This window comes from Oncorhynchus nerka, linkage group LG9a (assembly GCF_034236695.1).
Source record: "Oncorhynchus nerka isolate Pitt River linkage group LG9a, Oner_Uvic_2.0, whole genome shotgun sequence".
Taxonomy (NCBI): Eukaryota; Metazoa; Chordata; class Actinopteri; order Salmoniformes; family Salmonidae; genus Oncorhynchus; species Oncorhynchus nerka.
In genome coordinates this window covers 16751368-16777576 of record NC_088404.1, presented here as the reverse complement: position 1 = coordinate 16777576, position 26209 = coordinate 16751368, and the positions used below count along the sequence as shown (strand labels likewise).

The 26209-nt window shown below is 44.0% G+C and overlaps 1 protein-coding gene across 1 annotated transcript in view; it reads left to right on the top strand.

Annotated features, from left to right (window-relative positions):
* si:dkey-106n21.1 (solute carrier family 23 member 2) overlaps positions 1-25531 on the top strand; it is a 67789-nt gene extending 42258 nt beyond the window's left edge. The window contains exons 6-12 of the mRNA XM_029667429.2: positions 3029-3146; positions 7647-7803; positions 15515-15768; positions 16034-16198; positions 20425-20533; positions 24964-25059; positions 25215-25531. Of these exons, the coding sequence (XP_029523289.1) occupies positions 3029-3146; positions 7647-7803; positions 15515-15768; positions 16034-16198; positions 20425-20533; positions 24964-25059; positions 25215-25393 (1078 nt within the window). The 3' untranslated portion in view covers positions 25394-25531. The remainder of the gene's footprint in view (positions 1-3028; positions 3147-7646; positions 7804-15514; positions 15769-16033; positions 16199-20424; positions 20534-24963; positions 25060-25214) is intronic.
* The last annotated feature ends 678 nt before the right edge of the window (positions 25532-26209 follow it).

The window sequence follows — 26209 nt, the reverse complement described above, 5'->3', positions numbered from 1 at the left end:
TTAGGCAAGGTGCTGGTTAGTGGAGTAGAACACTCAAAAAAGAAAAGGTGAGCCGCACACTTTAGGAGCTCAGATGCAATAATTGAATAACCTAATAACCAACATTTCTACAGACAAGCTGTCTTCATCAGCGTAGAGTATAATGGCAAACACTGCAGGTCACTAAGTTGATGGCACAAATTAGGGGCAATTAGGGGAGAATGCCAACCAGCAGTGCAGCCCACATATAGGGAGCACCGTGGCACACCGTAGGAGATAAAAAGAGAGGCAGAGAGTGAGCCAAGAGGCGGGAACAAAGCTCCCGGGGCACGGAACCAAATACGAGGAGGTGGCCCAGAAAGTTATTTTATTGTTACGTTTATTTTATGTTGAAATGTATGTTTTATGTTGAGATTCTAGTCATACAGGCGTGCTTTCTGACTAGAATCTCCCTGTCTCTGTGTCCATCCCTGTGCGCTCAAATCCAACACCCCGTGGTTTACCACAGTATTTACAGATGGCATACAAGTTTGTTTTTAAGGCACATGTTCCAGAAGGCATTTCTGCCAAAAAACGCATTTTGATAAACAAATGTTTACTTCCAAATGCCTCTCCTGTGAAGTAGTTTCCTAAAATGAGTCAAAATATGATCAGCGTGGTCTAACAAACAAGCCATTAGAACATGTGACAGTCTCTTCTAAGAGGTAACTCATAGTAAGCAAGGAGAAAACAAAAGATTTTCCCAGGAGACACAGCTTCAATTGACCCAATGTTCAGGCTTTATCTGTGTCACAATAGTTGATTCTGATTCAAGTCACACAACTTCAGTCCCGACTTCAGTAGTGATGCTATTCAACTCTCATCCCCAAATGACAATTTAAGCAAATGTTTCCGATTTATTGATCAGGTTCTTTGCCCAGCGAACGGACGACATCTGCTCCCTACCAGTTAATCTGACAAAGCTCCAACCGCCTCAGATCTTAATAAGTGCCCTGCAGACAGAACTGTCACCAGCCAACTCACTGCACCCCTCGCTCAGCCTCTCCTTCAACTCTTACCCCCCCCACCCAACCCTACCCCAACCCCTGTGAAATGTGTCTTTATTTACAGAGGGGCGGGCAGGTGGGCGTCTCTGGATAATGTCATAACTAAATGCATTACGGTGAGAGAATCTTGTGGGATCCTGTCTCCATGTCTGGCTACTAATCAGCCACATCCCACTTAGCCTAGTGCCCCTTTCCTCCCTCTCTCCTACCATCTTGAGTCCTCCTGCATGCTCAGGGGCTTAGCCGAGTCACGGGGAGGCCACTGTTGTCGTTGCTGTGCCAGACAGTGCCGGTTTATGAATGGAAGCTGCAAAAGTGACCACTGAGCTTCTAGACCAATGTCTACATTTGATACCGTTCCATTAATTCCATTCCAGCCATCCTCATTTCCTTCACCTGCCTCCACTGCTGGCAGACAGGCATCCACACCCTTCATTGGAACCTCTGTCAAGTGCCCTTTAGTGCTGGGGAAATGATTATGTAACCACTCTTTCTGGTAGTAAGGGGAATCCGTCTAAATTCTGGAAAACTGTCAATCTCTGAAGCAAAGCTGCCACTACTCTCAAACCCCTGGATGCTGTTTATCATAGTGTCCTTTGTTTTATCACAGGAAACATTTTGATTACTCATCACTGCATTCTTTACCAAAGGTTGGCTGGACCGCTTTAAAGTCACAAGCTATTTTTGTTTACAAAGCTCTGCTCCACAAACTTCCGATTTACCTAACATCAAATGACAAGTTATCAAACCCATTCACAGGTGTGTCTAGAGTGTTAGGTAAATCAACTTTTAATACCTTGTACCCTATGTTTGGAATATTCTCCAAAATACAGTACGTTTCGACTGGATGCTTCAGTGTCCCTAAGGCAAATCTGACAACTGACAACTGACTGATTTTTATCATCAAGAATGTGTTTGTTTTAATTGACTGTGTTTTGTATGTTAATATGTATATTGTGTATATTTATGCTTATCTATACTTGCCTATTGATGGACTTGTTTTGTAATGCGCAGGCCAGTGCTCGTTTTTAAAAAGAGACTTTAGTCTCAATATGACTTCCATGTTAAAATAAAGGTAAATAATGAAAATAGGGGTCACATACCTAGCCTGTGTTCTGGGAAGGTTTGCTATGGAGGCAAACACTGTGGTTGCATGGTTGGATGTATTGATAGTGAATTAGATAGGCTTTATTCCTGGAAACAGTGCTGGGAGTTGACGAGAGGATCTGCATCGTGGGGAACACCGTTGACCGGCTTCATACAGCTGTCACAATATCAGACGGCATCGATAGCACCCAAGGCCAGGCAGTGTAGTGTTAGGAAATATGCCCCAAATGGCACCCTATTCCCTATATAGTGCCCTACTTTTGCCCGTGCACCGCATAGGGAATAGGGTGCCATTTGGGATGCAAATTTAGTGAACAGGTTATCACTCATCTGAGCGCTGTTATCAATCTACAAATAGTTACCATCAGTATCCCACAATTACATAAGATAACATGCACTTGATTGTCATAATATGTTCTGGGGTTTATCTTTAATACACTATGAATTTGAGTTAGTTTTATCACCCAGGATTAGCCGTAATCTCCCTTTTGTTGTGAGCTTTAAGCAACGTCTTAACGTCTTAAATAAAGGGTGGGATCACACTCGCACAACCGCATGTAATGACATGTTATTCTTCGAGCTAATTCACTCCAAGTTGATGTGTATGAAAACATGTCAAGTCTATATATGGGGGCGACAGGTAACCTAGCAGTTAAGAGTGTTGGGCCAGTAACCGAAACGTCGCTGGTTTGAATCCCCGAGCTGATTAGGTGAAAAATCTGTTGATGTGCCCTTGAGCAAGACACTTTACCCCGATTGCTACTGCAATCTCTCTGGATAAGAGTGTCTGCTAAATTACTCAAATGTGTAAGTTATTGTGGCCCTGGGTTAGAAACCACTGGCTTAAGGTGGTCCAATGTGCGTGAGAATCCTTGTATTTGTCATCCTTCCCACAGGACAGTGTGCCTCATCCTTCTGTTTTCTCAGTACCTGAGCAAAGTTGAAGTTCCTTTGATTGCTTACAAGGATAAGAAGTGGGAAGTGTTCCAGTATCCTCTCTTTAAGCTGTTTTCAGTAAGTTACTATACCTGTTTTCTGTGCTGAAAGATACTCGCTTCATATATACAGTACATCACCGTTTTATAAACCACACTTTAATTCTGCACACGTTACAACGTTTCAGACGCAGACTGCGTGTACTTTGTGGCCCTTCGTAGCCCTTCGTAGCCCTTCGTAGCCCTTGCATAAACACCTGCAGTAAACAACGTCTGTTTAAAGAAAATGCGTTTCTTATAAGAAAATGTATGAACATTGTTACCATTCATACATCTGTTACCATAAAAACTCTATTGTTCTAAATTAAATGTATACTTAAACCAGAAATATCTTACTGTACAGACTCGGGAGAGGCGAAGGTTGAGAGCCATGCGTCCTCCGAAACACAACCCAACAAAGCCGCACCAATGTGTCAGAGGAAACACCGTACACCTGGCGACCATGTCAATGTGCACGGGCCCACCACAGGGCCAAACCCTCCCCTAACCCGGACGATGCTGGGCCAATTGTGCGCCCCCCATGGGGTCGCGGCCGGCTGTGACAGAGCCTGGACTAGAACCCAGAATCTCTATTGGCACAGCTAGTACTGCGATGCAGTGCCTTAGACCACTGCAGGTTTGGGTTTTACTAGGACGTGGCGGATGGGCGTAAGCATCTGCCTCTGGTGCTAAAAGTTGCATGTTCAAATCCGGCGATAGAAAGTAGTTTTTTCGAGTTTTGGTTTAAGCCTATCCTAAACCTTAACCCTTACCTTAACCATTCTGATTTAAAACCTAACCTTAAGATATAGGTGTTAATGACTAAATCTAACCTTAAAAATGTGGAGTTAATGCTTAAACTTAACTTTAAACACTTTGGAATTTGACGTTTTTAAAGAACGTCTAAATTTGACGTTTGAGAAACATGGATGAATGTCTGATTCTGATGTGAGAGCTTGTTGTTTAGTCCAGGACTACATTTAATCTGGGTCCAGGAAACTGGCCCACTGTGCGCTACAGGAACATAACACTTTTGGAGCCAAGCATAATATGAATGTCATTCTCAGTGCCTTCTCTTTTAACACCAATTTAGTAGCAATACATTCCTTTGGGAGTGATGATTAATGGACAGTCTATGCCAAAGGCAAGTTAAAAAATTATGGGATAGAAAAAAAGCTAAACCATAGATGAAAAGGAGTTCACAGCAGGGTTTAGTCATTCTTATTTGCACACCACAATCTACTCCTCGATGCACCTCTATAGAACTGAAATTTTGCCAGTTGGGAAGTGTCACTCAGGTGTCAACATCACAGCAAAAAGCTTGTAAGAGAGCCTAACAAGCCTAGAGTTTAGTATCAGAATGAGAATGTTCCACCCTGCAGCTAGGGAACTTCTGGAGTTCACTTGTGATAATATGGAAGAGGCACTGTATGTCAAGACAAGCACACACCTTACATTTACATTCTAGCAGCACTTTACAAACAAACAAAAACATGCCACAATGTAGCAGCATAAATACTATATGTCTCTAAACGAAGTTTAAACGACATCTAAACTAAATGATATGTCTAAACAATGTATCTAAATTGTATTTTTAAATGATATGTCTCATTGAGATGTCTAAACTAACCGATGTTTCTAAATTATGTGTCTAAATGATGTCTTAATGAGATGTCTAAACTAAACAATATGTTGAAACAAAGTTTTAACTTTTTTATTTATTTATTTTATTTTACCTTTATTTATACAGGTTTTTTCTCATTGAGATAATATCTATTTTCCAAGAGAGATCTGGTCCAATAGCAGCAGAGGGAACAACGTTCCAGACAAAACAACTTTAAACAAAACTATACACATACAGTACAACAATTAACTATTACATTAAAAACACAAACATCTTGACTAAAAAACAGCTGGCCTAAAAACATTTACACTCTTCTATGATATATACATCGATCAAGTGTTTAAACTCCACCAACAACACTAGATCATCACATTTTAAAATGTTCAGGAGGGAATTCCAGGACCACGGTGCTAAGTAACCAAAACTATTTTTACCATGACCTGTTCTAATTTTTGGTACTGTTAGAAGCAAGTCAGAAAGGGACCGTAATTGGTATTTATTTATTGACCTGACTAAAAAATAACAGAGAAACATATTTTACCCAATATGGCCTTATAAATCAGTGTATACCAGTGTTTAAGCATACGCAAGTTCAATGACGACCAGCCAACAGCGCTGTAGAGATCACAATGATGTGTTAGATGTTTCTGATTTGTAATGAACTGAGGGTTGCATGATACACTGAATCAAGTGCTCTCAGGGTAGTGGCTGAGGCCTGCGTATACAGTGGGGCAAAAAAGTATTTAGTCAGCCACCAATTGTGCAAGTTCTCCCACTTAAAAATATGAGAGAGGCCTGTAATTTATCATAGGTACACTTCAACTATGAGACAAAATTAGAAAAAAAATCCAGAAAATCACATTGTAGGATTGTTAATGAATATATTTGCAAATTATGGTGGAAAATAAGTATTTGGTCACCTACAAACAAGAAAGATTTCTGGCTCTCACAGACCTGTAACAACTTCTTTAAGAGGCTCCTCTGTCCTCCACTCGTTACGTGTATTAATGGCACCTGTTTGAACTTGTTATCAGTATAAAAGACACCTATCCACAACCTCAAACAATCACACTCCAATCTCCACTATGGCCAAGGCCAAAGAGCTGTCAAAGGACACCAGAAACAAAATTGTAGACCTGCACCAGGCTGGGAAGACTGAATCTGCAATAGGTAAGCAGCTTGGTTTGAAGAAATCAACTGTGGGAGCAATTATTAGGAAATGGAAGACATACAAGACCACTGATAATCTCCCTCGATCTGGGGCTCCACGCAAGATCTCACCCCGTGGGGTCAAAATGATCACAAGAACGGTGAGCAAAAATCCCAGAACCACACGGGGGGACCAAAGTAACAAAGCCTACCATCAGTAACACACTACGCCGCCAGGGACTCAAATCCTGCAGTGCCAGACGTGTCCCCCTGCTTAAGCCAGTACATGTCCAGGCCCATCTGAAGTTTGCTAGAGAGCATTTGGATGATCCAGAAGAAGATTGGGAGAATGTCATATGGTCAGATGAAACCAAAATATAACTTTTTGGTAAAAACTCAACTCGTCGTGGTTGGAGGACAAAGAATGCTGAGTTGCATCCAAAGAACACCATACCTACTGTGAAGCATGGGGGTGGAAACATCATGCTTTGGGGCTGTTTTTCTGCAAAGGGACCAGGACGACTGATCCGTGTAAAGGAAAGAATGAATGGGGCCATGTATCGTGAGATTTTGAGTGAAAACCTCCTTCCATCAGCAAGGGCATTGAAGATGAAATGTGGCTGGGTCTTTCAGCATGACAATGATCTCAAACACACTGCCTGGGCAACGAAGGAGTGGCTTCGTAAGAAGCATTTCAAGGTCCTGGAGTGGCCTAGCCAGTCTCCAGATCTCAACCCCATAGAAAATCTTTGGAGGGAGTTGAAAGTCTGTGTTGCCCAGCAACAGCCCCAAAACATCACTGCTCTAGAGGAGATCTGCATGGAGGAATGGGCCAAAATACCAGCAACAGTGTGTGAAAACTTACAGAAAACGTTTGACCTCTGTCATTGCCAACAAAGGGTATATAACAAAGTTTTGAGATAAACTTTTGTTATTGACCAAATACTTATTTTCCAATTTGCAAATAAATTAATAAAAAATCCTACAATGTGATTTTCTGGATTTTTTTTCTCATTTTGTCTGTCATAGTTGAAGTGTACCTGTGATGAAAATTACAGGCCTCTCTCATATTTTTAAGTGAGAGAAGTTGCACAATTGGTGGCTGACTAAATACTTTTTTGCCCCACTGTATATAACATCATTAAAATCTAAAACCGACAGTAACGTACATCATACCAGCTCCTTCCTGGCCTCAAAAGAAAAACAAGCCTTATGCCGGTAATAAAATCCTATCATCAGCTTGAGCTTCCTTGTCAAGTTCTCTACATGCACAGTGAAGCTCATCTTATCGTCAACCCACACACCCAAATATTTGTACACTTTAACTTGCGCTATAGTATGTCCAGCCAATGTAGCAATGACATGATTTGTAACATGCCTGGCATTTGAAAATACCATGCATTTTGTTTTACCCGAATTTATAATCAGCTTTAAATCATACAGATTCTGTTGTATGATGTTAAATGCTCTTTGGGCATTTTCAAAAGCTAAAGATAAACTATCACCACTTGAATAAAGAACAGTATCATCTTCATAAAAATGAACATCCGTTGTTTCAATAAGATCCCCAATGTTATTGATATACAAAATGAACAAGACTGGGCCCAAAATAGAACCTTGCGGAACACCTGAGTACACCTCTATGGACTCAGATTTACAACCATCCGCCATTACACATTGTGTACGATTTGATAGGTAATTTATAAACCAATCTAGAGCATGACCAGTAAACTAAACAACACATTTCTCCTTTCTGTTCATCCACAGGCTTTGTTTGGGATGTGTGGTGCCTGGTTGGTCTGCTTTTTGCTAACCATCTTTGAAGCCCTTCCCTCTCAGCCGGACCAGTATGGCTACACAGCCAGGACTGACGTGAACCTGGATGCCATCACCAGCGCACCATGGTTCCACGTCCCATATCCAGGTGAGATGGAGCAATATAATTTATTATTTGATTTTGTATTTGTATTCTTTCTATATTCAGGGAAAACCCATTGAGACCAGGGTTTCATTCCCAATACTGCCCTAATCCCAGTAACACAAAAAACAATACAATGTAAAACAAAACATCAGAAAAGCACTATTACCATTGAGTAGGCTTGGGTTTTTCTAGGGCGTTATGGACGGGGTGGTGGATAGGTGTAATCCATTGACTGAATATGGCTAGCGAATGGATAAACAAAGACATTGATCATGTGACACCATTCATCCCTATGTGAAGACGCAATAGCGCAAAAGCCAAATGATGTCGGTTAAGATGGAACTGTTGTTGCAGGCTAGTTTAGTGCTGCCCCCTCTCAGTGTGTAACTCACGTTGAAGGCTGACCGGAGTACTGTAGGTTGCCATTAGCAACTCAATTATCCTTATAACTTCTTCTGTGTGCCATTTTAAAATAATGATTTCAACGACAGACATATGTTGTATTAGAATCAGTAATGGGTACCATGATTGCGGTAGCAGAGAAAATAGTCTTTGGCTTAGGTGACTGGAGTCTCTGACAATTTTATGGGCTTTTGTCTGACACAGCCTATTATATAGGTTCTGGATGGCAGGCAGCTTGGCCCCAGTGATGTACTGGGCCGTATGCATTACCCTCTGTAGGAGCCGTTTTGTCCCAAGAGCAGGAAGGCGAGGAGCACCCCATCATGTACGTCAGCAGGAAACTCCTCCCGAGGGAGAAGAAATACTTGATTGTCGAGAAGGAGTGCCTCGCCGTGAAGAGGCTCCTCTGTCCTCCACTCGTTACCTGCATTAATGGCACCTGTTTGAACTTGTTATCAGTATAAAAGACACCTGTCCACAACCTCAAACAGTCACACTCCAAACTCCACTATTGCCAAGACCAAAGAGCTGTCAAGGGACACCAGAAACAAAATTGTAGACCTGCACCAGGCTGGGAAGACTGAATCTGCAATAGGTAAGCAGCTTGGTTTGAAGAAATCAACTGTGGGAGCAATTATTAGGAAATGGAAGACATACAAGACCACTGATAATCTCCCTCGATCTGGGGCTCCACGCAAGATCTCACCCTGTGGGGTCAAAATGATCACAAGAACGGTGAGCAAAAATCCCAGAACCAAGTAACAAAGCCTACCATCAGTAACACACTACGCCGCCAGGGACTCAAATCCTGCAGTGCCAGACGTGTCCCCCTGCTTAAGCCAGTACATGTCCAGGCCCGTCTGAAGTTTGCTAGAGAGCATTTGGATGATCCAGAAGAAGATTGGGAGAATGTCATATGGTCAGATGAAACCAAAATAGAACTTTTTGGTAAAAACCCAACTCGTCGTGTTTGGAGGACAAAGAATGCTGATACCTACTGTGAAGCATGGGGGTGGAAACATCATGCTTTGGGGCTGTTTTTCTGCAAAGGGACCAGGACGACTGATCCATGTAAAGGAAAGAATGAATGGGGCCATGTATCGTGAGATTTTGAGTGAAAACCTCCTTCCATCAGCAAGGGCATTGAAGATGCTTGAAAGCATTTCAAGGACCTGGAGAGTGAGGCATGCTAAGGGCTAGGTTTGCATCCCTCCGGGATAGGGCGTCCGCATTGCTGTGCTGGGCCCCCGACCTATGGATGACAGAGAAAGATAATCACTGTAAGGACAGGAACCAGCGGGTGACAAGGTCATTCGTGTCCTTTCCTCTTGCCATCCACACATGGGGGGCATAGGCAGTAATCAGAGGTGAACTTCCTCCCGAGGAGGTAATACTTGAGGGTGTCCAGTGCCCACTTCATGGCGAGGCACTCCTTCTCGACAATCGAGTATTTCTTCTCCCTCGGGAGGAGTTTCCTGCTGACGTACATGATGGGGTGCTCCTCGCCTTCCTGCTCTTGGGACAAAACAGTTCCTACCCCTGTGTCAGCTGCGTCTGTCTGGACCAGGAGGTTTTTTGAGAAGCCCGGGGTGACGAGTACCGGGTGCGAACATAGCGCATCCTTCAGGGCCTGGAACGCCACCTCTGTGTCCATCGCACCGTCTGGGGTAGTCGTGCTTTTGTTAACCTCTCTAGGGTATGTGGGACGCTAGCGTCCCATCTGGCCAACATCCAGTGAAATTGCAGAGCGCCAAATTCAAAGACAGAAATACTCCTTATAAAAATTCAGAAAACAAAACATATTTTATATAGGTTTAAAGATTAACTTCTTGTGAATCCAACCACGGTATCAGATTTTTAAAATGCTTTACGGCGAAAGCATACCTTACGATTATTTGAGAACATAGCCCAGTTGACAAATTATTACAAACAGTAACCAGCCAAGCAGAAGCGTTACAAAACTCAGAAATAGAGATAAAATTAATCCCTTACCTTTAATGATCTTCATATGATTGCACTCAGCAGACATTCATTTACTCAATATATGTTCCTTTTGTTTGATAAAGTCACTTTGTATCCAAAAACCTCAGTTTTGTTTGCATTTTCTTCAGTAATCCACAGGCTCAAACACAGTCAAAACAGGCAGACAAAAAAAATCCAAATTGTATCCGTAAAGTTCATAGAAACATGTCAAATGATATTTGTATTCAACCCTCAGGTTGTTTTTAGCCTAAATGATCTATAATATTTCAACCGGATAATAACGTTGTCAATATAAAAGATAAACAAGAAATGCACTCTCTCGGGATTGTGCATGAAAAAGCTCTGTGACACGTCAGGGTCCACTCATTCGGACTGGTCTTACTCCCTCATTTATAGGAATACAAGCCTGAAACAATTTCTAAAGCCTGTTGACATCTAGTGGCATAAGGCATAGGAACTGCAAATTGAGTCCCAAGTCAATGGATACTGTAATGGCATTGAATAGAAAACTACAAAAACAAAAATACTTCCTGAATGGCTTTTTCTCAGGTTTTCGCCTGCCAAATCAGTTCTGTTATACTCAGACACTATTTTAACAGTTTTGGAAAGTTCAGAGTGTTTTCTATCCACATCTACCAGTTATATGCATATCATATCTTCTGGGCCAGAGTAGCTGGCCGTTTAATTTGGGCATGCTTTTCATCCAAAATTCCGAATGCTGCCCCCTACCCTAGAGAAGTTAAGTCTGTGAGGGGAGAAGCTATTGCGGAAAATTTAGGTACAAATCTACTGTAGTACCCTGCTAACCTCAGGAATGACTTCACCTGCCTCTTGGTTCAGAGGTCCGGCCATCCCCTAATGGCAGCGATTTTTCACATTTCCCCTCCCGATCTGATAGCCCAGGTACTCCACCTCGGCGTAGCTCAGCTTGCACTTGTGGGGGTTCGCGGTCAGACCTGCATCCCTTAGCGCATCCACCACTGCCTGTAACCTGCAAAGATGTGACTCCCAACTGTCACTGTGCACAATTATGTCGTCCAGATAAGCAGCAGCATACTCATTGTGTGACCGCAGGACGCGGTCCATGAGTCACTGAAAGGTCACTGGTGCCTTGTGGAGCCCGAAAGGCAGATCCCGGTAGTGGTATAGCCCCCCCGGGGTGGAGAAATCTTCTCCCGGCAGGCCGCTGCCAGTGGCACCTGCCAGTACCCCTTCGTCAGGTCCAAGGTGCTGACGTATCTTGCCATCCCCAAGCGGTCGATCAGTTCGTCCAACAGGGGCATGGGTTAGGCATTGAAATAACTGACCTTGTTCAAGCCCCGGAAGTCATTACAGAAGCAGACGGTTCCGTCCGAAACCAGCACTATGGGCCTAGACCACTCACGGTGTGACTCCTCCTGTACCCCTATTTCTAGCATTGTCGCCACTTCCCGCTGGAACGCCACCCTGGTATCTGGTATGGCCGTTTACGTACTTTTTCTCCTGGATGGGTGTGGATATGATGTTCCACGAGATCCTTGCGCCCCGGCACCTCGGAGAACACGGCCGTATTACCCTGGACCAACTCTCTGAGCTCTTGTCGTTGGGTCGGGCTGAGGTCTTCCCCCATTGCAACTTCGACTGAGGGCGGGCCCTGCTGTGGCCAGGTCCACGTTATGCACAGCGCCTCGCATGCATGCCCTTTCTTCAGTAAATTCACCTGGTAAAGCCGACTACCAGCTCAATGATATCGTAGGGCCCATGCCACGTAGCCAGGAATTTATTCTCCATTGTAGGGATCAGCACCAAGACCTTCTCACCTGGTTGGAACTCTTGTGGTTAGGCCCCACATTTGTAGACACATTCCTGGGCACGTTGCACCTGGGCCATGTGCTCTCTCACCACTGGCCAAATCGCCGTCATCCTCTCCCTCATCTCCTCAACATGTTCTACTATGCTATGAAGGGGGGTTGGCTGCTATTCCCAGACCTCCTTGGCCAGGTCCAGCAGCCCGCGGGGCCGACGGCCATACAGGAGCTCAAAGGGGGAGAACCCCGTGGATGCTTGGGGTACCTCGCATACTGGAAACATCAGGTGGGGCAGCAGCTGGTCCCAGTTCCTCCCATCTCTCTCTCTCTCTCCCTTCTTTAGCATCTGTTTTAGGGTCTTGGTGAAACGTTTCACCAGCCCATCCATTTGAAACATCATATTGCAGAAATCTTTCATCACCCGAGACATGAACGCGGTGCCCTGGTCCTTCAGGATTTCCCACAGAACACCCACCTGGCTAAATAAATGGAAGCGCTCCCGTGCGATACCTTTTGCTACCGTCGTGCGTAGCAGGATTGCCTCAGGATACCGGGTGACGTAATCCACGATGACCGGGATGTATTGGTGTCCCCTTGCGGTCTTCACCAACGGACCCACCAGATCCATTGCCACCCGCTCGAATGGCACTCCTTTAATGGGCAAGGGAACCAAATGGTTTCAATAATGCACCCTAGGAGCTGTGATCTGGCACTCCGGGCAACTACGGCAGGAGTCCTCCATTGCGCGCTTGACTCTGGGCCAGTGGAACCGGTTCCTGATCCGCTCCCTGGTTTTCTCCATCCCCAGGTGTGCCCCAAGCAGGTAGGTGTGGGCAAGATGCAACACAGTCCTAACATACTGGCTGGGTATGAGTAACAAGTCTTTTGTCTCCCTACTATGCTTTACTACCTGATACAATAAATTATGCTTGATTGCGAAGTGGGGGTAGTGCCAATCACCTCTCGGGTGGGCCAGGATCACCATTCTGCCGGAGTCCAGCAGAGCGCTGGTGTCGATGCCATCAATTCGTACAGGAAACATTGGAGGGGCCGTCTCGGTGTGCGCCCAACAGGAGGTGACGTAACTCCCATCCGAGTTACCCCAGAGCTGGGGGATGCGGAGGGCATGGCCTCCTCCCGGCCGGGACAGCTCCACGCACTCATAACCTGGCTCACCGCACTCATAGCAGCGTCTCTGATCTGGGTCCAGCAGCTGCCGAGGTCATCGGTTTGGGTCACCCTCCTACTTCACAGCCTCGGCTGGTTCCGTCCGGGCCCCCTTCAGCCCCTCACCCCTCACTGTGTTGTTCGTCCCCCTCGCCGCGTCTCCTCTCTCTTCTCGGGCCCCTCTCAGCAGGTCCTGGGTGTTCTGGTGAATTTCCACAGTGGTCAGCAATTCCCCCAGGCTCTGGGGGTTCTGCATGCTCACCGTCTTCTTCATCTCGTATGGCAGGACCCGAAGGTATTTATCCAGGACGAGCTTGTCGAGCATCGGGAGGGACGGTACTTCCGTCAGTAGGCAGCCCTTGGTCAGGCGCACCAGGTCGCTCATCTGAGCATGGGGGGAAAGGGTAGAGTCAAAGGCCCAGTCGTGGACCAGTTGTACACGGCGTGCGAGATTGAACCCATAACGGCTCAGTATCTCCCATTTGAGTCCCTCATAATTCGTGTCCTGGTCAGTATTCAAATCAAAGTAGGCCTTCTCGGCCTTCCCAGAGAGGTAGGGTGCCAACAGGCTGATCCACTTGGGCTGGGGCCATCCTTCCCTCTGGGCCGTCCTCTCGAAGGTGCACAAATATGACTCCACGTCATCTTCCTCCCTTAACGGAACCAGGAACTGATTCGGGCCAGACTCCTGAGCCCTCGCTACCTCCGCAACCAGTCTGCGGTTTTGTTAGTGCTGCTCCTCCAGTGCTTGCTCCTGGAGAGCCTGTTGCTTCTGCTGGCTGAGGATGAACTGAGCCACCAGCTCCTCCATGGTAATCTGCGTACACTCAACCCCACGGCACCCGAAGCTACTGAGATGCCCGCATTCTCCACCAAATGTGGTAAACCGTGGGGTGTTTGGTTGAGCTTGCAGAGATTGACACAGAGACAGCAAGGTTTTAGTCTGCAAAAACAACTTTACTAAGACAGAAAATAAACATAACAAAGAAAATCACTTTTCCACGGCTGGTTGGCACTTTCTTCTAATTACCTCCACTTAGTGTTGTCTGTATCGGGGTGCCCAGCTCCCGTATTCCCAGCAGAGAGAGTCAACGTCGCCTCACGTACCTCCCCTCTATTACCATCCCCTGGGGTAGACCTCCTTTTGTGTGTGTATATATATCCCAAACCTTCAAGGCCTAATTTCAATCTCAATAGAAAATTAAGTATTTTACTGTGACTGTTTAAATTAAATTGGTCAAAAAGAAGCAAAAATACCTTCTTAGCAAGAGCAATTTCTCAAGCAAGTTTGGAACACTTTCTTATTGTTCTATTAAGCATTTTATTGCCTGGTAATGTATCCAGGCAGGCCAAAACTCTATCCCACCAAAACAGGCAGAAATTTCAGGCGGACTTTTCAAACAGCTCTTACACTAAAAGGGCATTATAATAATTTTCACAATTTCACAGTATTATACCAACCGCATAGTGTGTAAAACAGGAGAAATCATGTTTTTGACTGCACTGGGCCTTTAACCCTTCTTTAACCATTCGGGATGAATGCCTAATCTTAAAGTTTTAACCCTATCCTCAACCTTAAAACGTTTAAATTTCACGATTGGAGCAACTTCAAAATTTGACGTTTGGAGAAACAGAACGATGCTGAGCAGGGGGAGCAACCCAGGGTGTCAAAAACACTTCGAAATTTGACTTCTGGAGAGGAAAAATTCTGCGGTGACACTGTGAGAGATTGTTGCATAAAATAGGGTAGGTAATTGAGGCTTGTCTGTCAGTTCACCTACTGGAGTTAGCCTCTTTCATCTAGGTATGTGTCTCAAATGTTACCCTTTACCTTACATACTGCACTAATTTTGACAAGGGCCCTTAGTGGTCAAAAGTAGGGCACCATGTAGGGAATAGGTTGCCATTTTGGACGCAAACCTAGAACCTGCCAAACAAGATAACCTAGCTCATTAAACTGGCATTCCTGCAACTGCAAGTGATACAAATGCTATGAAAGTATTGGATGGAACAAAAATAAACTATTTGTCACCTACCACAACCTTTTTGAATAGAACATGACTTCCAACTAATTCTTGGTTTTCATCATTTGGCAGTTGTTTACACAGTTTAATTAGCATGCAGTATATATGTTTATGTGTCCCAGCCTCAAAGAATTTGTGAGCAAACCACACAAAGAGCAAGGAATTCATAGTTTATCTCTCCCAGTTCACCAGAAGAGGTGAACTGTAGCATTTGTACCTGTCAAAGAATACATTACAATGTTGAAAGTCTCTAAAAAAACTGTAGACAACTGTAAACATGTATATTTTGTGTGTGTATGTGTGTGCAGATGAATGTGTGTGTGATAATCTGTCTACTCTCTTTCCCTTTAGGCCAATGGGGCATGCCCACAGTGAGTGTGTCCTCGGTGTTGGGCATGATGGCTGGCGTCCTTGCCTCCACCATGGAGTCCATTGGGGACTACTATGCCTGTGCCCGTCTGTCCGGTGCCCCTCCTCCGCCCACCCATGCAATCAACCGGGGTATCGCTGTGGAGGGCATTGGCTGCATCCTGGCAGCGCTGTGGGGAAGCGGGAATGGCACCACATCCTATAGCCAGAACATTGCAGCACTGGGCATCACTAAAGTATGTCCTCCATAGACTATTTTGTGCCACGTTCAGTATAGGAATGTGATGATGACGTTATTGTAAAGCCTCCTACAGCAATTACATGAGGCTGATAAAACATGCAGGACTATCTAAGCTTTTTTATTTGGGCCCTGATGTCTCAGGACCCAAATAAGGCTGCCAGCCTGTCAGCCTGCCACAGATATCATGACTTACATACTGCACTGATTAATGATTAATTACTTGTAATGCTGTGCCCTCTTCGTTGTGCCCATCATGCCAGGTTGGCAGCAGACTGGTCCTTCAGACCGCTGGTCTCCTGATGATTATCCTAGGACTCGTTGGGAAGTTCGGGGCCGTTTTCATCACCATCCCAGATCCGGTCATCGGAGGCATGTTCCTCGTCATGTTTGGAATGATTGCAGCTGTGGGAATCTCCAACCTTCAGGTAAAAAACATGTAATAGAAAAAATGGGTTGACTGAAGTTCTGTTTAGACCAACACATCTGTGTATTGATAAAGTATCATCAAGGATAAAATACACCTGCATAGATATATGTTTATGCTTAAAATATCATTATGTATCATAAATCTCTACAAGACTTCTGTCCTTTGTCAGGCAGTGGCGTCCTGTAATTCTAAAAATGTTTTTGCCGTAATTTATGTGTTCACAATTATATGTTGTCTGTGGAGGGGGGTGACTTCCTTCTTTTCATTTATGAGTTCTTTGCCTTTTTCCATGGTGATGAATGACAAAGGGATTTTACATGCGTGTTACCTCATTTTTATTCCCCAGTGAAACAGGAAGCCATGGAAGGCCACAATATAGTCCCTTAAGCTTCTTTAAGCTACAACTTTAAAAAATTGAATTTTAATGCAGATTTGATTTTGTTTGATTTCATTTGCCAATAATTTTGAAAACTAACTTATTTCAATTTTTTAAAGTTCTTAAACCAAATCTCTTTTTCTGAGTAATTGTATTAGTATAAAATAATATAATTCCCTCATTTTTTTGAGCTTACAAGTTATAGCTCAGTATTTATATTATTTATTTTATACAGTCTTTTTTGCTCATCTTTATCAAGGGTGCCAGTCATGTCAGATCTGACTGTATTATCAAACAGCAGTGGTGGCAGGGTAGCCTAGTGGTTAGAGCGTTGGACTAGTAACCGGAAGGTTGCGAGTTCAAACCCCCGAGCTGACAAGGTACAAATCTGTCGTTCTGCCCCTGAACAGGCAGTTAACCCACTGTTCCCAGGCCGTCATTGAAAATAAGAATGTGTTCTTAACTGACTTGCCTGGTAAAATAAAAAATAAAATAAAAATAAATCACAGAAGTGTCATGAAGAGGTTATAATAGATTGCATTTATATAGAGCTTTTCTACTAACTCAGGTACTCAAAGTGCTTTGCATAGTAAGGAGGAAACTCACCTCATGGCAACCATTATTGTGCCAGAACCCTCACCCTCAGCAGGAGAGGTAAGCAGTGACATATGCCAATGAGGATTAGGTGGCCAGGTAAGGAATTTTGCCAAGACTCTTATGTTAAGTGCCATGGGATCTTAGTGACCACAGAGAGTCAGGATACCCGTGTAATATCCCATCCGAAAGATGGCACCCTACACAGGGCAAGCCAGCGGTGGTATGCCGCTGGCAAGGGAGTTTAGGGAGGGCAGCCTCTCACACTGAAACATTTTATAACCATTATTCTAATCAGCTCATCCACGAAGCACTGAAGCACCTGAACAGGGGTCTGGGGCTGCTGTGCGCTTGCTGTCAAGCTGCGCAGTAGAATGGCCTTACTGAAGATCTCAGTGACTTTCAACGTGGCACTGTCATAAGATGACACCTTTCCAACAAGTCAACTGTAAGTGCTGTTATTGTGAAGTGGAAAGTCTAGGAGCAACAACGGCTCAGTCGTGAAGTGGTAGGCCACACAAGCTCACAGAATGGGACCACCGAGTGCTGAAGCACGTTGCACATATAAATCATCTGTCCTTGGTTGCAACACTCACTACTGAGTTCCAAACTGCCTGTGGAAGCAACGTCAGCAAATAACTGTTTGTCGGGAGCTTCATGAAATGGGTTTCCATGGTGGAGCAGCCGCACACAAGCCTAAGATCACCATGCGCAATGCCAAGCGTCGGCTGGAGTGGTGTAAAGCTTGCCAAGCATTGGAGTCTGGAGCAGTGGAAACGCATTCTCTGGAGTGATGAATCACGCTTCACAATCTGGCAGCCTGACGGATGAATCTGGGTTTAGCGGATGCCAGGAGAATGCTATCTTACAACTGTGAGTTTGGGGAAGGCCATTTCCTGTTTCAGTATGACTGGCCTACACAGAGCCTTGACCTTAACCCCATCGAACACCTTTGTGATGAATTGGAATGCAGACTGCAAGCCAGGACTAATCGCCCAACATCAGTGCCAGACCTCAATGAGGCTCTAGTGGCTGAATGGAAGCAAGTCCCCGCAGTAATGTTCCAACATCTAGTGGAAGGCCTTCCCAGAAGTGTGGAGGCTATTATAGCAGCAAAGTGGGGATTTTGGAATGAGATGTTTGACGATGTTTGACGAGCCGGTGTCAACATACTTTTAGTCATATAGTGTAGTGTCTCTTTGTCCCACCTTTAATGCACCTGTTCTGACCTTACCTTCTAGATGGTAGCGGGATGAACAGGCCATTGCTCGGGTGGCTGAGGTCTTTGATGATCTTCTTGGTCTTCCCGTAACACCGGGTGCTGTAGATGTCCTGTTATTCTTTGGGCAGATCGCACTACCCTCTGGAGAACCCTGTGATTGTGGATGGTGCAGTTGCCATACCAGGCGGGGATACAGCCCGACAGGATGCTCTCAGCGGTGCATCTGTAAAAGTTTGTGAGGGTCTTAGGGGCCAAGACAAATGTCTTCAGCCTCCTGAGATTGAAGAGCCACTGTTGCGCCTTCTTCACCACGAGCTACAGTATAGAAAGCCATAAGCAAACAAGAAAATGCTCATCCTGAAGCGGTGCTCCTAGTGGTTGGGGGCTTTAATGCAGGCAAACTTAAATCTGTTTTACCTAATTTCTACCAGCATGTCACATGTGGAACCAGAGGATAAAAAACTCTAGACCACATTTACTCCACACACAGAGACACATACAAAGTTCTCCCTAGACCTCCATTTGGCAAATCTGACCATAAGTACCAGTGACTCGCTTAATACGGAAGTGGTCAGATGAAGTGGATGCTATGCTACAGGACTGTTTTGCTAGCACAGACTGTGATATGTTCCGGGATTCATCCAATGGCATTGAGGAGTATACCACCTTAGTCACCGGCTTCATCAATAAGTGCATTGATGACGTCATCCCCACAGTGACTGTACATACATATCCCAACCAGAAGCTATGGATTACAGGCAAAATCCACACTGAGTTAAAGGCTAGAGGAGCGGGACACTAATCCGGACGCTTATAAGAAATCCCTCTATGCCCTCAGACGAACAATCAAATAGGCAAAGCGTAAATACAGGACTAAGATTCAAACAGACCACCATAGTCCCTGTGCTCAATAAAGTGAATGTGACCTTCCTAAACGATTACCGCCCCGTAGCACTCACGTCGGTAGCCATGAAGTGCTTTGAAAGGCTGGTCATGTCTCACATCAACAACATCATGCTGGAAACCCTAGACCCACTGACATTTGCATACCGCCCCAACAGATCCACAGATGACGCATTCTCAATCACACTCCACACTAGCCTTCCACACCACGGCAAAAGGAACACCTACGTGAGAATTTTGTTGACTACAGCTCAGCGTTCAACACCATAGTGCCCACAAAGATCATCACTAAACTAAGGAACATGGGACTAAACACCTCTCTCTGAAACTGGATCCTGGACTTCTTGAAGGGCCGCCCCCAGGTGGTAAGGGTAGGCTACAACACATCTGCCACGCTGATCCTCAACACTGTGGCCCTTCAGGAGTGCATGCTTAGTCCCCTCCTGTACTCCCTGTTTACCCACAACTCCATGGCCAAACACGACTCCAACACCATCATTAAGTTTGCTGATGACACAACAGTGGTAGGCCAGATCACTAAAAAAGTATGAGACAGCCTATAGGGAGGAGGTCCGAGACCTGGCAGTGTTGTGCCAGGACAACAACCTCTCCCTCAATGTGAGCAAGACAAAGGAACTGATCGTGGACTACAGGAAAAGGTGGGCTGAACAGGCCCCCATTAACATCAACGGGGCTATAGTGGAGCGGGTCGAGAGTTTCAAGTTCCTTGGTGTCCACATCACCAACAAACTATCATGGTCCAAACACACCAAGACAGTTGTGAAGAGGGCAATACAACACCTTTTCCCCCTTGGGAGATTTGGCATGGGTCCCTAGATCCTCAAAAGTTATACAGCTGCACCGTCGAGAGCATCCTGACTGGTTGCATCACTGCCTCCCAAGTCATAGACTGTTCTCTCTGCTACCGCACAACAAGTGATACCGGAGAAGCTGACCTGACACTAATTCAGTAGAGTGGTGAAATGATCAGGAAGCCAGGATAAGGCTGATGTAAAATCAGACAGCTCTTGGTCAAGTCGTTATTGCTTAAGAGAATAGGATTTTTCTCAAGAACTTAACTTAAAGTTGAAGTAGATACAAATCTAATGGGTTCCTCTGCTCCCCACAGTACGTGGACCTGAACTCCTCCAGGAACTTACTCATCTTGGGCTTCTCAACCTTCAGTGGCCTGGTGCTGCCTACCTGGTTCCACTCAAACCCAGGCATCATTGACACAGGTGATTATGTCACATCAAATCAAATCAACATTTATTTGTCACTTGTGCCGACTACAACAAGTGTAGACCTTACCATGAAATGCTTACTTACAAGCCCTCAATCAACAGTGCAGTTCAAGAAGAGTTAAGAAAATGTTTACCAATAAATTAAAAGTAAAAATAAAAACAAGTAACACAATAACATAACAATAATGAGGCTATATACAGAGTCAGAGTCAGTGTGCGGGGGACAGGTTAGTTGAGGTAATTTGTACATGTAGGTAGGGGTGAACTGACTGCATAGATAATAAACAGAGAGTAGCAGCAGTGTACAAAACAAATGGGGGGGGGGGGGGGGGTGTCAATGTAATAGTCCGGTGGCCATTTGATTAATTGTTCAGCAGTCTTATGGCTTGGCGGTAGTAGCTGTTTTAAGGAGCCTTTTGGTCCTAGACTTGGCACTCCGGTACCGCTTTGCTGTGCGGTAGCAGTTAAAACAGTCTATGACTTGGGCGACTGGAGTCTCTGACAATTTTATGGGCTTTGCTCTGACACTGCCTGTTATATAGGTCCTGGATTGCAGGAAGCTTGATGTACTGGGCTCTACGCACTACCCTCTGTAGCACCTTATGGTCAAATGCCAGTGTTTAACGCTGAGCTGTAGTCAATGAACAGCATTCTCACATAGGTCTTCCTTTTGCCCTGTTGGGAATGGGCAGTGTGGAGTGCAATTGAGATTGCGTCATCTATGGATCTGTTGGGGCGGTATGCGAATTGGAGTGGGTCTAGGGTATCCAGGATGATGCTGTTGATGTGAGCTATGACCAGCCTTCCAAAGCACTTCATGGCTACAGGGCGGTTTATCATTTAGGCAGGTGGCCTTTGCTTCCTTGGGCACAGGGACTATGGTGTTCTGCTTGAAGCATGTAGGTATTACAGACTCAGTCAAACTCAGTCAGTTGAAGAAAGAAAATCCATCTGGCCCCGCGGCTTTGTGAATGTTGACCTGTTCAAAGGTCTTGCTCTCATCGGCTACCGAGAGCGTTATCACACAGTCATCCAGAACAGCTGGTGCTTTCGTACATGCTTCAGTGTTTCTTGCCTCAAAGCGAGCATAAAAGGCATTTAGCTCATCTGGTAGGCTCGCGTCACTGGGCAGCTCGTGTCTGGGTTTCCCTTTGTAGTCCGTAATATTTTTCAAGCCCAGCCACAACCGACAAGTGTCAGAGCCGGTGTAGTGGGATTCAATCTTAATCCTGTATTGACACTTTGCTTGTTTGATGGTTTGTCTGAGGGCATAGAGGGATTTCCTATAGGCATCTGTATTAGTGTCCCGCTCCTTGAAAGCAGCAGCTCTAGCCTTTAGCTTGATGCGGATGTTGCCTGTAATCCATGGCTTCTGTTTGAGATATGTACATACGGTCACTGTGGGGACGACATCGTTGATGCACTTATTGATGAAGCCGATGACTGAGATGGTATACTCCTCAATGCCATTGGATGAATCCCAGAACGTATTCCAGACTGTGGTAGCAAAACTGTCCTGTAGCGTAGCATTCGCGTCATCTGACCACTACCGTATTGAGCAAATCACTGCTACTTCCTGCTTTAGTTTTTGCTTGTGAGCAGGAATCGGGAGGACAGAATTATGGTCAGATTTATGGTCAGAGTTGGTTGAGTGCGGTATCTCAGCATTGGCCTGTGGAGGTAAATAGATGGCTACGAATAATATAGATTAGAACTCTCTTGGTAGATAGTATGGTCTACAGCTTAAGGTACTCTACAATACCTCAAGAATTCTTTAATATTAGACATCGTGCACCAGCTGTTATTGACAGAAAGACCGAAAAACCCCACCTCTCGTTTTACCAGACGTAGCTTCTCTGTTCTGCCGGGGGTGCATTGAAAATCCCTCCAGCTCTATATTATCCGTGTCGTCGTTCATAAGATATTACAGTTCTTAATGTCCCGTTTTTAGGATAATCGAAATTGTAGGTAATCAATTTTATTTTCTAATGATTGCATGTTAGCAAGTAGAATTGATAGCAGTGGGAGTTTACTTGCTTGCCTACGGATTCTCAAAAGGCAGCCCGATTGGTATCCTCTTTTCCTCCGTCTTTTCTTCACGCAAATAACGGGGATCTGGGCCTGTTCCCAGGAAAGCAGTATATCCTTCTCGTCGGATTCGTTAAAGGAAAAAGCTTCTTCCAGTTCGTGGTGATTAATCCCAGTTCTGATGTCCAGAAGTTATTATTGCTCATAAGAGACGGTAGCAGTAACATTATGTACAAAATAAGTTTAAAAATAAGTTACAAACATCGCAAAAAAACGAACAAAATAGCACAATTCATTACGGGCATGTAAAACGTCAGCCATCCTCTTATCACTGTAGTATATAGGATTAATATATGGGATAAGCTGACTGTATGCGATGACACACATACGCACCAGTCTTGTCTGGTTTCATCAGGTCAGGACTGCTTACCTTCAAATCCTCTTGGCCAACCTCAGTGTCACTGCATGACAAAAATCTGGCAGATGACATGGTTTAGGCTCCACCTGGACAGTCGGCTACGACGACCAGCCGGTTTACTAGTGCTACTTATTGACTTCACCTGTCCTCACCTCCCTCCCCCTTCACCATCCTATTAGGATTCTTACAGCACAGCTGCTGCATTGGTTAAACATGGTGGTTATTATACCGGATCTTGTTCCATGCACAAAGTACACCCCTGGGAATTACAGGAGCTAAGCCGTGTATCTGAACTATTGACTGGTGCCTCACCACCTTCCTGGATTATTGTTTACTGTACAGGTCCGTTTGATGTGTTTTTTCTCTCACTCATCTACACTCAATAACCCAAAATGTCAAAGAAAAAACATGGTTTACATTTTTTTTGTAGCAAATTATTTCAAAGTTAAATAGAGAAGTATTCACACCCATGAGTCAATATATTAGAATCAGCTTTGGCAACAACTGTGAGTCTTTCTAGATAAGTCTCTAAAACCAGGATTGTACAATATTTACACATTATTCTTAAAATAATTCTTCAAGCTCTGTCAAGTTGGTTGTTGATCATTGCTAGACAGCGAAGTCTTGCCATAGGTTTTCTAGACGATTTAAGTAAAAACTCTAACTAGGTGCCTCAGGAACATTCAATGTCATGTTGGTAAGCAACTCCAGTGTATATTTGGACTTGTGTTTTAGGTTAATGTCTGGCTAAAGGTGAATTTGTCTCCCGGTGTCTGTTGGAAAGCAGACAATCAGGTTTTCCTCTAGGATTTTACCTATGCTTAGCTCTATTCTTTTTCTTTTTATCCTACAAAACTCTCTAGTCCTTGCCAATGACAAGCATACCCATAAGATGATGCAGCCACCACCATGCTTGAGAATATCAAGAGTGGTACTCAGGGATGTGTTGTGTTGGATTTGCCCCAAACACAATTATATGTATTCAGTACATAGTTAATTTCTTTGCCACATGTTTTTCAGTTTTACTTTAGTTCCTTATTGCAAACAAGATGCATGTTTAGGAATATTTTATTCTGTACAGGCTTCCATCTTTTTATTCTGTCATTTAGGTTAGTATTATGGAGTAACCTCAATGTTGTTGATCCATCCTCAGTTTTCTCCTATCACAGCCATAAACTTTGTAACAGTTTTAAAGTCCCTGAGTGGTTTCCTTCCTCTCCGACAACTGAGTTAGGAAAGGCGCCTGTATCTTTGTAGTGACTTAGTGTGTTGATACATCATCCAACATGTCATTAATAACTTCACCATGCTCAAATGAATATTCCATGTTTTCTCTATTTATTTTTACCCATCTACCAATAGGTGCCCTTCTTTGCGAGGCATTGGAAAACCTCCCTGGTCTTCGTGGTTGAATCTCTATTTGAATTTCACACTCAACTAAGGGACCTTACAGATAGTTGTATGTGTGGGGTACAGAGATTAGGTAGTCATTCAAAAATCATGTTAATTAAGACAGTATTATTGCACACAGTCAGTCCATGCAACTTATGTGACTTGTTAAGCAAATCTTTACTCCTGTACTTATTTAAGCTTGCCATAAGAAAGGTGTTGAATACTTATGATTCAACACATTTCGGCTTTCATTTCATTATTTTGTAAAAACATAACACTTTTACGTTATGGAGTATTGTGTGTAGTCCAGTGACACCACATCTCAATTTAATCAATTTGAAATTCAGGCTGTAAATTCAAGGGGTGTGAATACTTTCTGAAGGTACTGTACATGTTGTCCATATTAGACATTCTGCTAGATTGATTTCCAGGTAAGGCACAAATGCCCCCAAAGCAATATCCTGGTTCTCTTGTTCCAAAATCATCTATTGAAACCAGTAAAGCGGAGAACCATGCAATGATAGGTGAAACAAAGCTGGTTTGTACTGTATTTCTACTGTAGATAACACAATCTTTGTATTCACAGGGGTAAAAGAACTGGACCAAGTTATAGTTGTTCTCTTCACTACGCACATGTTCATCGGTGGGTTCTTTGGATTTGTATTGGACAATACGATTCCAGGTGAGCCAATACAACAACAGTATACATCCATATGATTACATTCCACATGTGCAAGCTTAAACGCTCATCCAGACACTGATTTCACAGTCATGTTATGGCCACAATTGGATTTACATGGATTCATGAGGAAGTTGCAATCATTTAAATTTTTGCAGGCACCGAAAAAGAGAGGGGCATTAAAAGTTGGCGTAAGAAAGTGACAGAGGAAGGCAGCACGATGACAGAACGGTCCTGCTACGATATACCTTTTTGTACTAACTGTTTACAGAGGTTCAAGTTCTTCCAGTACCTGCCTTTCCTTCCATCTTACAAGTCTCCAGAACTTAGAACATAAGAATGTCTCCAGTCTTAACTGGACCCCAGGAAGACTAGCGGTGGCTAGTCTAATGGAGATCTGAAGAATAAAGAACAAAGAACTTGTGATTAGCACACTGTTAGCACCACTGGCAATAAATTACAAGTCAAGACTTTGGTCCTTTGTCAATTTCATTTTGTTATGTTGGTTGACATATACCTCAAAGATGAATGTGCCTTATCAGCCAAATCTTTGTGAAAAGAAGGCGTCCGCCAACTAACTGAAGCTTGTTGAACCTGAAACACACAAAAAAGATACTCTCACAATATCCAAACTCGTTCACTACAAAGTATTAAGTGATGTGTTGGACAAGTATACTTAGTAATATGCTAGTGTGGATATTATATGTACTAGTCACCTTGACATTGCACATTATTTCTGCAATTGATCAACTTCGCTGATAAAGGGCTATTCTTCTAAATAGTGCTTCTCAACCCTGTACCTGGGGACCCTTAGCACTACACACCTGATTCAAATCATCAAAGCTTGATGAGGGTGATGATGATGATGATGGATACCATTTGGATACCATACCAGCTTGATGATGATCAACGTTTGATGATGATCATGGATATTCCATCTGTCTTCAAACCACGTAAAGGGCTCAGACTGATTTTGCCCTGACACTACACAGTTGATTCAAATATTAAACTCATTTTTTTATTTAATTTAATTGAACTTTGATATTAACAGGGATTCCCATTGGGACCAAGGTCTATATCACCCTGCTAATACAATTTTTTTTTTAATTCAAATTTATTAAAGAAAAACAATCACATTCAGGTCCCCAATCAA